Source organism: Miniopterus schreibersii (genome assembly GCF_964146895.1).
Source record: "Miniopterus schreibersii genome assembly, chromosome: 12".
Taxonomy (NCBI): domain Eukaryota; kingdom Metazoa; phylum Chordata; class Mammalia; order Chiroptera; family Miniopteridae; genus Miniopterus; species Miniopterus schreibersii.
The window spans coordinates 58,006,171-58,019,949 of NC_138112.1; the positions used below are offsets into that span (position 1 = coordinate 58,006,171).

At 47.9% G+C, this 13,779-nt stretch overlaps 1 protein-coding gene across 4 annotated transcripts in view; it reads left to right on the forward strand.

Moving 5' to 3' along the window:
• Positions 1-13,779, forward strand: part of PRR5L (proline rich 5 like) — a 60,152-nt gene that overhangs the window by 31,094 nt on the left and 15,279 nt on the right. For 3 of the 4 annotated variants that reach the window (XM_081153009.1, XM_081153010.1, XM_081153012.1), the window contains one exon: positions 10,251-10,308. The exons of the other annotated variant lie outside the window; for it this stretch is intronic. In XM_081153009.1, coding sequence (XP_081009135.1) covers positions 10,251-10,308 — 58 coding nt within the window. The remainder of the gene's footprint in view (positions 1-10,250; positions 10,309-13,779) is intronic. 4 annotated transcript variants of the gene reach the window in all.

Consider the following 13,779-nt stretch of genomic DNA (forward strand, 5'->3'; position numbering starts at 1 on the left):
TGGTTTATATGAAATAACACATGTAAAGCACTTAACAGTTGGTGTATGGGGGGCGGAGTAGGAAGGTTGTTAAGAGCGTGGCCCTCAGAGTTAGGCTTCCTGGGTTCAACACCCACCATACACCATAGCCACTTACTCGCTGTGTGACCTTGAGCAAGTTGCTTTACGTCTCTGTGTTTTAGTTTCCTGTTCTGTAAAAACAGGGATCATAGGACCTAACCTTATAGAGTTGTTGTAAGGACTAAATAAATTGTTATTTGTAAAGTGCTTAGAACAGTGACTAGCACTGAGTAAGACCATGATAAGTATAAGTATTCATTAAATTTTTATATATTCATATTTGTTATTCTGAAGTGTCACCCACCTCTTTTAATGAGAAGGTGACAGAAAAATACATAACATCTTGGTTTCAGGTTGGTGAGGCTATTCTGTGTCTGAGGAGAACCTACTTCTAAGACAGTTTTAAGAGATTTTAGGTTTTAAAAACGGCATAGGCATCCTTTTGTTTATTTTTTCTTTTTACGAGTCAGGAAGCTTAAACTTTCATGTGTATTTTAAGAGAACGACAAATGTCAGTCGTTTCACACACACACAGTGGAAAATGGCTGCTGTAAATGTGGACAAAGCGAGACCCTACCGAAGCCTGTAATTCAGCTGGGTCAGACGTCTCCGCTGCTTGAAAGGAAGCTCCTGCCCTGGGAAAGACCAACGTAAAGATTAGGAAAGAGATAATTAGTCACAAATGTGAATCATTTCAGTTGACCTTGACTCAAAGGTCGGTGTTGTCCTTACTCCCTTCTTTCGCCGCCTCTAATGATTGTTTTTTAAATCCAGCTACGGAGAAGTGGTCTTTTAATCCATCTTGGAGAAGCCTGCTGGCCCAGCAGCCTTCCTCGCTGACATTTAAAATAGACAGGGTTTGGTGTGGTTTCAATCGAGTTTTAAATGTCAGTCGTCTTTTGGCATTGGGGGCTACCCTCAGGACAGGTGAGGAAGGGCATTTGGGTGGGGACTTGTTTATCTGAGGAGGCCCTGAGGTTTTCGGGGAGGTTAATGCTGCTTGCAAAGTATGCCAGACACTTCACAGCTAATAGCCACATGTCATTTTCTACTGAGAGCTTAATCAGAGAAACCACTGAGTGAATATTGAGTCTCTGGGGGTGTGAGATGGGACCTGGTTTTTACAGTTTTGACTCTGGGGTTTTCCTTAGCTTTAGGTGCTAGACTGGAAAGAAAGCTATCCTAGACACTGTGTATTTAAATGTAGGTTTTAAGTCTCATGTGGGTGCAGAGCCTTTTTTATTTTTATTTTTTAATTTTAAAAAAAAGATTCTCACCTGATACGCTTTCATTGATTTTAGAGAGAGAGGAAGGGAGAGGGAGAGAAAAAGAGAAACATTGATGTGAGTGAGAGAGAAACATCAATTGATTGCCTCATGTACTTGCCCGAAACGGTGATCTAACCCTCAACCTTGGTATGTACCCTGACCAGGAGTTGAACCCACAACCTTTGGGTACACAGGACGACTCTCCAACCAACTGAGCCACACTGGCCAGGGCGAGCCTTTTCTATTTTTAAATGCATTCGGTCCTCTAGTTTTTAGAAAGTCCCTGGTACATAGTAGATGCTCAGTAAATCTTGGGGAGGCGGAGAGAGGGGGGTTGTCCACCACAGATATGTAAGGCATTTTAGGCGGTACATGCAATGGCATTAAATAACATAGACAGTGTTGTCAGAAAGTGTTTCCCTTCCTTATTTTCCTTTAGTGCTTCTGGTTGTGCCACGGAGAGTCTTGGTTTGTGCCACTATCACACACTTCTAGCCTGGGTGACCTCCCTTGTTTAAGGAAGAGAGAGCAGGCCTCCAACCTGGGGTCTTCAGCTGGGGACACTGTCTGATTAGGATTTGATAACACCCATTTGTTTGAGTTGGGTTGATCATTGAGTCACATTCTATTTAAGACGCATGATGTCACTATTACTTCCTTTTTAAACATTAACGCTCTTAAAAAGTGGGTTGATTTTATAAAATTTGCATACAAAGAATAACAGTGTAGGTGGCCCTGGCTGTGGCCAAACTGTGGTGGTGGTTCAGGAGAGACAGGTTCAGAAAGGCCCGTGCTAGGCGCTGCTCGACAGTGGGCTGGTTCCAAAGCCATGCGAAGGACTGTCCTTGTGAGCAGGAACATCCAGGAGGGAGGCTCACAGAGGCCAGCCGCACGAGGTTCAGCCAGCAGATGTAGTTGCAAGAAGAAAAGTCAGATGGGCTCTAAAGAGGAGGAGGAGGGAGGAAGGCCTGGGGACAGGTGAGGAGCGGAACCCAGCAGGGGACAGGTAAGACCCCAGAGGTGCAGATGGATGTGGCTGTTGGGGGAAGTCATGAACGGCTGCTTGACACCGGGCTTCTCAGAGTGGAAGACAATCAGAGGGTCTCCTCCTGGCCATTTGCCTTCAGCAGCCAGTCCGTCTCCTCCCAGACCCCGAACCCGGTATCACCCACCTCTTGTAAAGCCGTCTTGGTGGCCCTGCTTTTGAAGGTGAGGACGTTTAAGTTGCAGCTTTTTTTTTTTTTTTTTTTAAATATATCTTTATTGATTTCAGAGAGAGGAAGGGGGAGGGAGAGAGAGACGCATCACTGATGAGAGTCATTGATCGGCTGCCTCCTGCGCCCACACGAATCTCTGACATCTCCAGCGTTGGTTTTTCTTTTTCCTCTGTTTTGAATTGCACCCGGAAGGAAAATTGGGGTTTCTAAGAGGAACTCTGTGTACTAGCGACAGCTCTGAGGGATCGTTGGTTCAGTATAACATTGGAAATGATGATATGAAATGCTCTGCATTTTTCTGTCGCCTGACTAGGTACCTCTGTGGTTCGGGCGGTGGGGATGGGAGGTTTGCACTTTTTGTCTTTCTGCCTCTGCTGGCTGCGCTATGTTTGTTAAAACCTTTTCGCTGGGCCCAGAAAGTTCAATTTCTTTTGGTTAGAACTAGTTGTACTTGATACAGAAACTCAGTCTCTAGTCAGTGGCTGTGCACAAGATACCACTTAGGAGAGACAATTAGTCACCGCAATTGCCAGTAGGTCGTGGGGCCTGGTGGTGTTTGATATAAACATTTCTGTTTTCGGCTCATATCTGCTTGAGTTCCAGAAAACCAGTTTCCCCTTAGCTCATTATGACCAGAGAAGGTTCATTATGCTTGTGGCACATGGCAGAAAGCCAGAGGAGGAGATCCAGCGTCCCGGTCACCGTGGAGTTGGAAATTGAAGACAGTGTGGAGGCAGGGATGCCTCCACCTGGGTAACACACAGCATCGTGCTAACTGAAGACCTGAATGGGCGGTGAAGGCCTAGAAACAGGCCCAGAATGAATGTATTTTGTAGGGACAAAGATGGGACTTGGAGGAATCCACAGAAAGTTGGGTAGAGGGATGATGAAGAGAGGGGGACATTTTTTGGGTGATTTTTCAAACCCACCTTGAATAGAGGGGAAAAGTCTCAGCTCCTCTTTGATCAATCTGGGAAGGCTTCTAAAATGAGTGGAATTCCCAAAATGGAAAAAGAGATTACTAGGTGGATAGAGGGTAGTGAGGGACAGTTCGCATATACTCTGCTTTGAAGGTGAAATCGGGGCCAGTATACAGAAGGGCTTTGAACAACCGGAGCTGGGCTCCAGAGAGAAGACAAGAGAGGGAGATGGCGATGGCTTAGGTGAGGTCATTAGAGGTCGCATTTTGGATTTGGCCAGTACTTGGAGGAAAGGCATTGTGGAGTTTGTAACCACTGGGGTCGCCACCCCGAGGAGAGAGAACGGGGTGGCACCAGTCTGAGGGCTGCGAAAAGGACCCCTGGATGTTTCAGGCGACTGTCTGGGCTGCTGCCCGCCAGCCAGCGGTTACCTTTCAGCAGCTTTCTTCTACTTAATCTCCCTGGCAATTACGTGAATTTTATGCAATTATTTGAATATTTTTATTATACTCTTCTCAAATTTTATGAAGATAAATGGAAAAATGAATCTTGAAATTGACCACCGTAGGGCTTAATATAATTGAGATGACGATGAAAATCAATAGGCTTGCTGAAACGGCGGATCTTGCGCCTCATTGGACTTAGGTTATTGCACATTCAGTTGTTACAGAAGGAACATGTAGGTACGAAATGCCCAGCATACATCCCCCAAAGACGAGCTTTGAATACAAGGTTAATTAGGGAATTTACAGTCCTTTGTCGCTTTATGGGAACAGAACGCCTCCTTCGAGGAATCCTGTAAGCTTCTTGTTCCACGTGACTACTTGTTTTCAGGAGCCCATTATGTATGAAATTGGGTGACTTCCTGTAGACCAGGCAAGGAGTCCAGGAGCCAGCTTTAGGGTGCCTGGGGCCGGGGGCGGGAGGGAGTCGGGTGGGAGGCAGGATAGACACTGGCAACGTGGCATTCAAATAAGTAGGACTGTTCAGCAATTCAGCGGCCATGAGGCGTAAGGCCTGAGTTGGACGGGCTGAGAAATACTGGTTAGGCGTGCCAACTTCCTCCCAGGATGCTTAAGATCTGTAAGGAGGACAGATGTAATAATAGTAACAACAGCTAACACTTTCAAGATTTATATGCCGGGCAGTGTTCTTAGTTGGTGGTTCTCAAAGTGCTTGTTGCTTGGGCCAGCATCTTCGGCATCACCTGAGAACGTGTTGGAAAAGCAAATTCTCAGGCTCCAACCCAGACTAACTCAGAAACTATGGAGTTGGGATCCAGCAGTCTGTTCTCACAAATCTGCCATGATTCTGATGGGCACACAAGTCTGAGAGCTGCTTCAAGCATCTTTCCTGAGCTGTCATTTATTCCTCCTGACAGCCCATGGAGAAGATTTTGTTGTTAGCAGTTTGCAGATACTGCAGCTGCAGCTCAGAGAAGGGAGGTTATCCAAGATCACGCAGCTAGTAAGAGGTAGAGCAAAAATCAAACCCGGGCCACCTGGCCAGAGATGAAAAGAATTTGGGTCATACTTTAAATGTTAAAATACCCTTGAGACATCCCCTAAAAAACTCCAGAGAAGAGAAATTTCAGTGTTTGTGTTTTTTTGGGGGGGAGAGGTGTTGTTCAGCATAACAGACATGGACTGTTTTCCTGTTTCCTTGTAAAATAACTTTTTAAAAAGCCCCCATTCACCTTTTAATCACCACTGACAGGGTGCTGGATGCCGAATGAAGAATTAGCATTTGTACCAGGTTTTTAATCTGCATTCTCCACCTGGGGATTTCTCTCTGGTCCCAGCACACCCACATACCTCCCCCTCTCCCCGAACCAATTTATTAGGGACTCTCTGGGCCTGGGGGTGAATTGTGCTTATAAGACTTTTTGTGGCTTATCTAGAAAGGCATCAGAGTTCACAGGAAACGTAAGCATCCTTGGAGATGCTGGCGGTATTTCAAAGTCACAGAGGGGAAAAAAGGAGAAGGCCTGTGATTTTCATCACTGGCTGGGTGCCAACCACAGGAACTTTCGTAGACATTGATGTCCCTGGAAACGTGCCTGGACTGGAATTGTTGGTTAATACAACTTCTCGGTAGGTGGAGTGACACACTGCTAGATTCCTCTGGGCTAGGAAAGAATGTCTTATTTGGGAATAGGCTCCACCTAGGAACTAGGTATTCACCTTGTTAGACATCAGCTCTGGGTACTGGAGATGAAAGCCCCAGAGAATACTTTTGGAGATGTGCAAATTGGGAAGCTGGTAGCGGCAGAAATGACCCAGCTGGATGGAAGCTTTGTAGGGGAACCCAGTTACATGGCTGGAGATGGCCAAGCCTGCTGCCCCCAATGTCTGTGAACCTGAAATGGACCTCTTCTACTTTCCCCTGTGGGCAGGGACCTAAGAAACTTCTCCAATTGACAGGGCAGGAGAGTGGGATGGCTAAAAGCACCGGCCCTTCTGCCAGGTAGATCTGGATTCCAATTCTTGCTAGAACACTAATTGGCTGTGTGACTGCAGGCAAGTTATTTAACCTCTCTGAGCCTCAGTTTTCTTAGCAATAATCTAGGTGTAATCCTGGTACCTCCTTCAAAAGGTTGATGTGGTTACTAGATGAGATGCCATGTGTTAAGGGCTTGATACATACTGAGCAGTCTACAGATGATGGCTATTCGTACGTTAGTATTTTTTATTATCATAGCTAAAGTAAACCAGAGGAATATACTGGGGCGGGGGGAACGTGGGCTTTGGATTCAGACCAACTGAGATGCAAATTCCAGTCTCACATGTGCAAGTTGCTTCTCTGAGCCTCCGTGTCTTCATCTGCAAATGGGGATAGGATTGTGACTAAGGTAAATGAGGTATGCATGAACAGGGTGTACCACAAGGGCTGACAAAGAGTAAAAACCAATAAACAACTCTGGCATTTTTCCGAATATTATCACGCAGGGCTAGCAGCCTCAGCACTGACAGAATTCCCACTGTGTGGAAAGTTCTTTCTCCTGGGAAGATGGGGGTAGCCTCACTCTCCCTGCCCCCTAGCCCCGTGGTTCCCCGTTTTCCTGAGTCCCTGTGGCCCTCTCTGGAGGTGGAGGTGCCTGCTTGACTAGAGGCGCACTGTTGACAGCCCCCCCCTCCCCTCCTCCTGCCCACCCTCTGGGATTACCAATCCCCTGCAGACTGGGTGGTTTCGGATGCCTTTCCCCAGACATCTTTGTTGTTCACATTCTTCCTAGCTGCACCTCATTTTTTGTGGGCAGCCCATTTCTTGATGCCTTAAAAAAATACATATGTCAGCTGTGTTTCATTTCCGGGCCTGTCCGCCACTTCATTAAAGTGCTGTGTATTCCACATCTAAGTTCATCGATGGGGCGGGGGTGCCTTAAGTGGCAACGGGCCTGGTTCCAAGTCCCAAATCATTTCCTAGGTGGCTGCTACTTAATGAAACCGTTTTTTGGCTTGAAGCCTTCAGGCTCGGGTAGTGGGGGGTGGGTGCCGTGGGGCAAGGAGTGGGACAAGAGAAAAGCTGGTTCCTCTCCAGCTCCATTGCCCCCCACCCCAGCCCCAGCCCCAGCCCCAGCCCCGCTGCCACAGCAAACATCACCCAGCGCCTTCCAGAGCTGGCATTTGTCAGGGGCGGGGGATATGAGAGGTGAGGTCGGCGAGAACAGACACTTAAAAAGACAAACAGCGCAGACAGCTGCCCGAATCGCGGCTGGTTTTCTTTTCTTCTTCCTTTTTTTAGGTCCCAGCAGCCTTTAGCCCCACCCATGACCAGCTGGCGTGTCCCTTTGTGAAGTGACCAGCAGACAGGCTTCATACTTGCCAGGGCCCAGTGCAAAATGAAAATGTGGCTGTTTCCCATGGGCCTGTGAATGGGTGACCCCCAAGAGATTGTCACCTCCGCACTCTGGGCCCAGAGATCAGGGGGTCCAGAGGCCCCTGCTGAGTCACCAGCACATGTGTCAGGGTCCTGTTGCCTGTCGAGGCCTGGGAGGGTGGCACCAACCCCGCCTCTCCCTGCCCCGGTGCCTGGACCCCCACCACAGGACCCTGTCACCATCTCAGGGGTAGGATGACTGACAGTGATGGGGCCAGGCTCCAAGAAGCCGGTGCCTAAAAACCCCTTCTGGGGAGGGGGTAGAAGGCAGGTCCACTGAGGCCCCAGGTCCCCGGTGTGTGCTCCATTGCCCCATCAGACTTCACTTACAAAACACAAAGTCAGAGGTAAAAATACTAAGAAGTGTAGATGGCAGCTGCAGAACCTTGAACCCCAAGCAGGTTCAGTGTGCAGAGCCCGCTGGGGCACAGGGGCCTGGTGGCTGCAGATTCCCAGGAGAGAAGGTTATTGGCTCGGTTGGAGACCAGGTGGGGTAGGGGCAGGAGCAGGCCAGTCCGCTAAGAGGGAGGTTGCAGGTGTAGTCAAGGCTTTGAGCTGCGCGACGGGGCAGGGCAGGCTCCCCTGGGCAGGCGGCGGGGCTGTGCTGGGCTGACCCAAAAAGTCCTCTGGTCGCCTGTGCTCCTAGCCTCAGCTTATTCAACTGTCAAATAACAGAATCTGCAAACTCCCAGCAGTCTGAGCATTTTCAAGATGTGTTTGGTCGGTCCGGGCGTGGCTCAGCGGTTGAGCGTTGACCTAGGATCCACGCGATCGGGGTTCGATTCCCGGTCAGGGCACATGCCCGGATTGCGGGCTCGATCAATGACTCTCTCATCATTGATGTTTCTATCTGTCTTTCCCTCTCCCTTCCTCTCTCTGAAATCAATAAAGATATATTTAAAAAAAAAAAAGAAGAAAAAAAGATGTGTTTGGAAGGTGCTCGAGCTCCCTGGAAAATGGCTCCCTACAACTATCATCAAAACCACGTGAGACCATTGGATTTGACCGCAGGACTGGGGAGAGCAGGGAAAGACTAGATGATTTTTGAGGCTCTTTTTAACCCCAAGGCTACAGAATTTTCATGCTGTGTATCATGAGAATTTTCAAAAGAATATTTTCTTTTCCATTCCTCTACAACATACAAATACCTTCTTTTCCTTGAAAAAAAAAATTTCCCCCCTAATGTCTTCTTGATGGGGAAGAACTAGAAAGAAAAGAAGGAGAACCTAGGCCATATTTTAAAGTTTATTACTTTTACAATGTAATTTTTTATCACGTGAAGAAAACATCAGCAGACTGAAAGGCTCTATGTTGCTCAGTCTAAATTTGGTGCTGTGGTGTTTTCTTGCTTTCCCACCCAGAAGCTGCTGGAATTCATTTGCTTGGCTGGAAGGTGGAGAACACAGTTAGGGTTTTACCTCAATTAACTGTCCATTCCGTAATGTTTTGTAAAGGAATTCTTTGTCATCACTTCGATTTTAGGGTTTCATCTACCGTCTTGAAACTAACTGGTGACCAGTTTTTAAAATTAGGCCGCGTCTTGTGAATTTTAGTAGGACCTATAAAATTTGGTTTATGTATATTAGTCACAAATGAGACAGTACCTTTGATAAAACGTTTCAGTGTTTTTGATGGAGGCCTATTTATTACAGGCTCTCTTTACTTGCTGCTCCTTGTGTGAAGATAGTTGGGCTAAGAGAGCAGCTATTATCACCACCCACCACTGATTACTGAGGACATAAAATGCCGTGTGTGGTGTGTGTGTGTGGTGTGTGTGTGTTTGTAATGATTATTCTTATTAGAGCTTTATGAAATGGTATAATGCCATTTTACAGATGAAGAATTCAGGACTCAGGGAAATTAAGCCCAGGATCACACAGCTAGAGTGTAGCCGAGCTGGGACTTGAACCCCTGTCCTATACACAGTTCTTTCCTCTCTGCCATCCATGCACTCATCAGCTCTGTAACAGGGCTTTTTGTAGAGGAGAATACTAAGCCATGCATTAAGTTAGGTTGTAGGCTACATGTCATCTTGGGCCCCCCACCCTCTAAGCATAGGCCTTGGATAATCTAGTGATGTGAGGTGAGTGGCGAGGCTCTAGCCCACTCTTGCTCTCTGAGCTTCTGTGACTTGCAGAGAGGCTGCTCTGGGACTTACAGGACCGGCTATAGCCTTTTGAGGAGAGGAAGGGGTTGGGGGGGCAGCTTTTTCTGGAAGGCAGCAAAGCAGCATGGAAAGAACAGTTCCTGGGCCCAGGAGGACCAGTGCTGTCTCCTGTGGACAAGTGTTCACTGTGAGCACCAGCAAGATAAGAGAATGTCCCCAACCTGAAAGGATGATCAGGGGGGTTGGAATTCAATGAGATGAAGAATATGAACCCTCTGGCTTACACAGAATGTTCAACTATTAGTTGCAGTTGCAAAAGGACTAAATCTCACTGTCTCCTTCCATGACTTTCCCATGCACACTCCTGACAGACACATACTCACTTCTGCTCAAGATTTTGCATGCAGTCTCCTTCATGACGGCGTGAGAAACCCTAAATTTATCTTTTAAAGAATATTCTTTCTGCATAGTTTCCCGGTGCCTTCATGTTCTCTTTCCTGAGTTTAGATCCAGGGCTCGAAGGACACCGGGTGTCAATGTCCGTGCACAGAACCCGGCCAGGCTTGTGGGGTGCCTCTCCTGTGGCTGGCGGGATGGCGGGGGGTGGGGTGGCTCTTGTCTCATTCTTTGGTGGCGGGATGCCTCAGTGTCTCCTCCTGAAGCCTCGGCCTTCAAGAGGACAAAAGGCTTCTTAAACTTGGAGGCCCGATGAGCTCACAAGTGCCCGCCCGCTGGAGGTGGGAGAGGCCTGTCAGGCTGCAGAGGCGCTCAACTCGCGTGTTTTGTTCTCTCTTGGCAGAACCAGCTTCTTGCAAAAGGACTGTTGTTTGTGGAGGAGAAGATTAAGCTGTGCGAAGGCAAGTACAAGGCTGCCCCCGTGCAGCGGGGTCCCTGTGACTCAGCCTTTGATGTTCGGACAGCTGACGGGCTTCTGTCCGAAGGTGACAGGCTCCAAGCGAGTGAGTCACCGGCCGCCGCCTCTCCAGCTGGGCGCCAGCGTTTCGCTGTGAGCCGGCCACGCGGCGGTGCAGCCAGAACTGTGTGTAGCGAAAGGAAGGGGAACTGGGTGGTCTCTTTGGGGACCGCGCTGAAGGGGTTTTTCCACGGGATGTGTGCTGGTGGCCTCCTTTGGTGGGGTGAGCTATGCTGTATGGACCCTGTCACGCTGTTCTCTCTCGTCGGACCCAGGCTGTTTCCTAGTGGCCTCTGTCCTATTTCCTGTGGTCCTATGTGACTGGGGGCCTGTCCATCAGGGAAACTTAGGCTAAGCGGATACCCACGGAAGGGGGTATCGTTTGATAGGCAAAGGCAAACTTCTTGGCTTTAAAAGATTTTTAGAGCCCGGTTGACAAGACAGAATGGAATTGGAAGGTGGGTCCAAAGGCAGGAATCGACTCCGCCGGGGACTCTTGTTAGCTCCCCTCTGTGTGGATCCTGATCTCAGCTGCCCCCTACTTTTTGGATGACTTTTGGCAAATTTTTAGTTTCCCTGAACCTTGTTTTTTATTACATTTAAAACGATGCAACGAGGGTAGGGGCTGTAGAGAGGATAAAGTACACATCGCAGCACATAGTAGGTATGCACTCTGGTTCCTTTTTTTTCTTCTCCCCCTACTCTAGCCTGAGACCTCTGTCTGTAGGACAGACTGACTGCTAGACCCAGACATCAGGCATTAGATCATCCCTTTTTCTTCCCATTCCCTGGAGAAGAGACTGGTGTCTAGGGAAGTAGCTCCTAGAAAGACAAAGTAAGAAGGAAAATGCGGAGCTGACAGTGGAAAGTCAGGTGTCCGGCACACAGTAGGTGCTCACCAAACCTTTCAAAGAACAGAGGTTAGAAATTGACCTCTGTCCACTTGAGAGTTATCTCAATCTGTAGCCTGGTTTCCTTTCAGTGCATCTATGTGAAGACTCTTCCTTATAAATACCCGCTAACCCAAGGCCTTGTTTATAAGTGACTTGCTTTGACAAGAACTTAGTGGGCCTTTTGCATTTTGGTGGCAGGCTAGTTAGTATACATGTGTGGAAGGTGGCGGCCTAGGAAAGAGAGGAAAGAGAAGCGTGGTCTCTTGCCACATTCTTTGTAAGTCATTTGGGAGTTATTACATGCTCCTGTAAATATGGAAAAATACCAGCTTTATAAAAAAAATGCTGAGCAAAACCAAAGATCTGATTGCCCTTAAAAAGGGAAGTTGAATGTCTCTCGCCCAAGTGACACTCAACAGATACATTCAGAGTGAAACCTCAAAAGTGGAGCTAGATGGGTAAACAGAGGTCACCCAGGGTTCTGTGCCCAGCCCCAGAGTGTGGCCAGAGAGCTCCGGGCCAGGGCCTTCTCTCTGCCGCCCTCTAGCCCTGGGGTCTGGGTGTCAGGGTCCTTTCTGCACAGTGAAGGGGCCTGAGGGGAACCTTTAAGGGTTTTTTGTATCTTCAGCCAGAATGTCTCTACTTTATTTTATGTATGACGACTCCAAGAGAGATTTTGTTTGGTAAAAGGATTCTCTTGCTATAAAATGTAGTTTGGAAAGGACTGATAGGACCCATCCTGTCCCTGAACACACTTCTCTTTATTAATCTATTTGCTTAGCTACGTCCACCCCGCCTCATGGCTGCAGAAGGGCAGAGGCAGCTCCTGCCCAAGTGTCAATCTCTTGTGGGATGTGCCACGTGACTCTCAGCCATCTGTTCCAGGGCTTTAGGGATCTTGACTTTGAAGAAGTTTCTTGTACCTACTCTCTGTACCTCTGGTGATCCAAACTCTCAGGATACATTAGAGGAAGGTTTTCTAAGAGAGTCATCTAGAACCTTCCATCTAAACCCCCTTCATCTTTGCTGGGACTAAGTCCTTGACTTGGGGGCTGTTTCTGGAGGCAACGTCACCTCCTTCCCTCCCCGGGGCTACCCTGTGTCTGTCTGATGTTCTTTTCTGTACGCATTCCAAAGCTTCCATTACTCTTTGAAGTTTGCAGCCAGCAGTTAGGCCCAGGACGGGTGCCTTCCTGCTGCTGGGCTGAAGGATGACCTCGCGTGCCGATGAGCCTTCCTTCTCAGCGGTGAAAGGGACTAGGTGGGCTCCGGCACTGACCTGCAGGATTCTCCTCCCTCCCTTCAGGGCAGGAGGGCCTCTGCTTGTCTTTGTAACGGAAGGCCTGGGATAGGGGCTCTCAATAAAGGAGCTGGGGCAGCCTCTTCTCCCTTGAGGTTGGGGTTCATCTTGGTTTTAGGTACAAGGATGACCTCACGTTTCAGATGGTCCTTTTGAACATCCCTGACTCCTCCCTGCAGAGAACTAGCATAGCCTTCATTTGAAAGGAGGATGCTGACTGATTGATTCAAACATTTATTGATTATCTAGGTACTTTCCTAGGTGCTGGGGACACAGTTGTGAACAAAACCATCATAAGGTTACAGGCCCTTGTAGAGACACAACCTGATAGTAGAGACAGATATTAATCAAATCATCACTTAAATATAAATCTGCAACCAAGACAAGTACTAAGAATACTGTCCTTTCCATAGTGGGGGGATTTGACCACTTTCCTTTGGACGTGATGTTGGAGCTGAAACTACAAAGATCAACATGTAGGTTAGGCAAAGAGAGGAGGGAAAGAACAGTCTGGGCAAAGGGACTAGCATATGCAAAGGCCCTGCGGCACGAAGGGACATGGTGAGTGTGAGGGGCTGAAGTAAAATCCACATAATGAGGGCCAAAAGGCTGAGGGCGATATGGAAGAGCAAAGACACAGAAGGAAGCAGACTCTCCCTGCCAGGTTGCTCACATTATGGAGCTTTTCTTTAAGCAAAGGAGAGTATTGGAGCTGACCATTGAGTCCTGTTCTGTCCTGTCCCATATGTCCCCCTTCCACTTACCAACCCTAGCATCTGCAAAAAACAACAAAAAAACCCTACACACATAATACTTACCATTCATTCATTCATTCATTCATTCATTCATTCAAAGATTTCTAGAAGTTGCTTTATTGATGTGTCTGGTATCATGCTAAGCACTAGAAATATCTGCACTCACTCCCGTTCTAGTGGAGACAGAGAAGCAAAATAAGGGATTCCAACCAAGTGTAGTTAGTGCTGTGAGAGGAAAAGTAGAGGGTGCTTTAGGTTTGCATCTCCCCGGTACACCTCACTCCGACCTTCCTAGGTCTGCATGTCTTTAGCCCTGCTAGCTACTAGTCATGCCCTTGTTCTGTTCTCTCTCCCAGCCACTGCTTTTTATCGTCCATTGAATTAATAGACGGAAGATGCTAAAGGAAGCTTTCTGTATCAGTTTAGTGGAACTGGCAGTGTTTTGCCAAACTCGGCTGTCGGTGTGT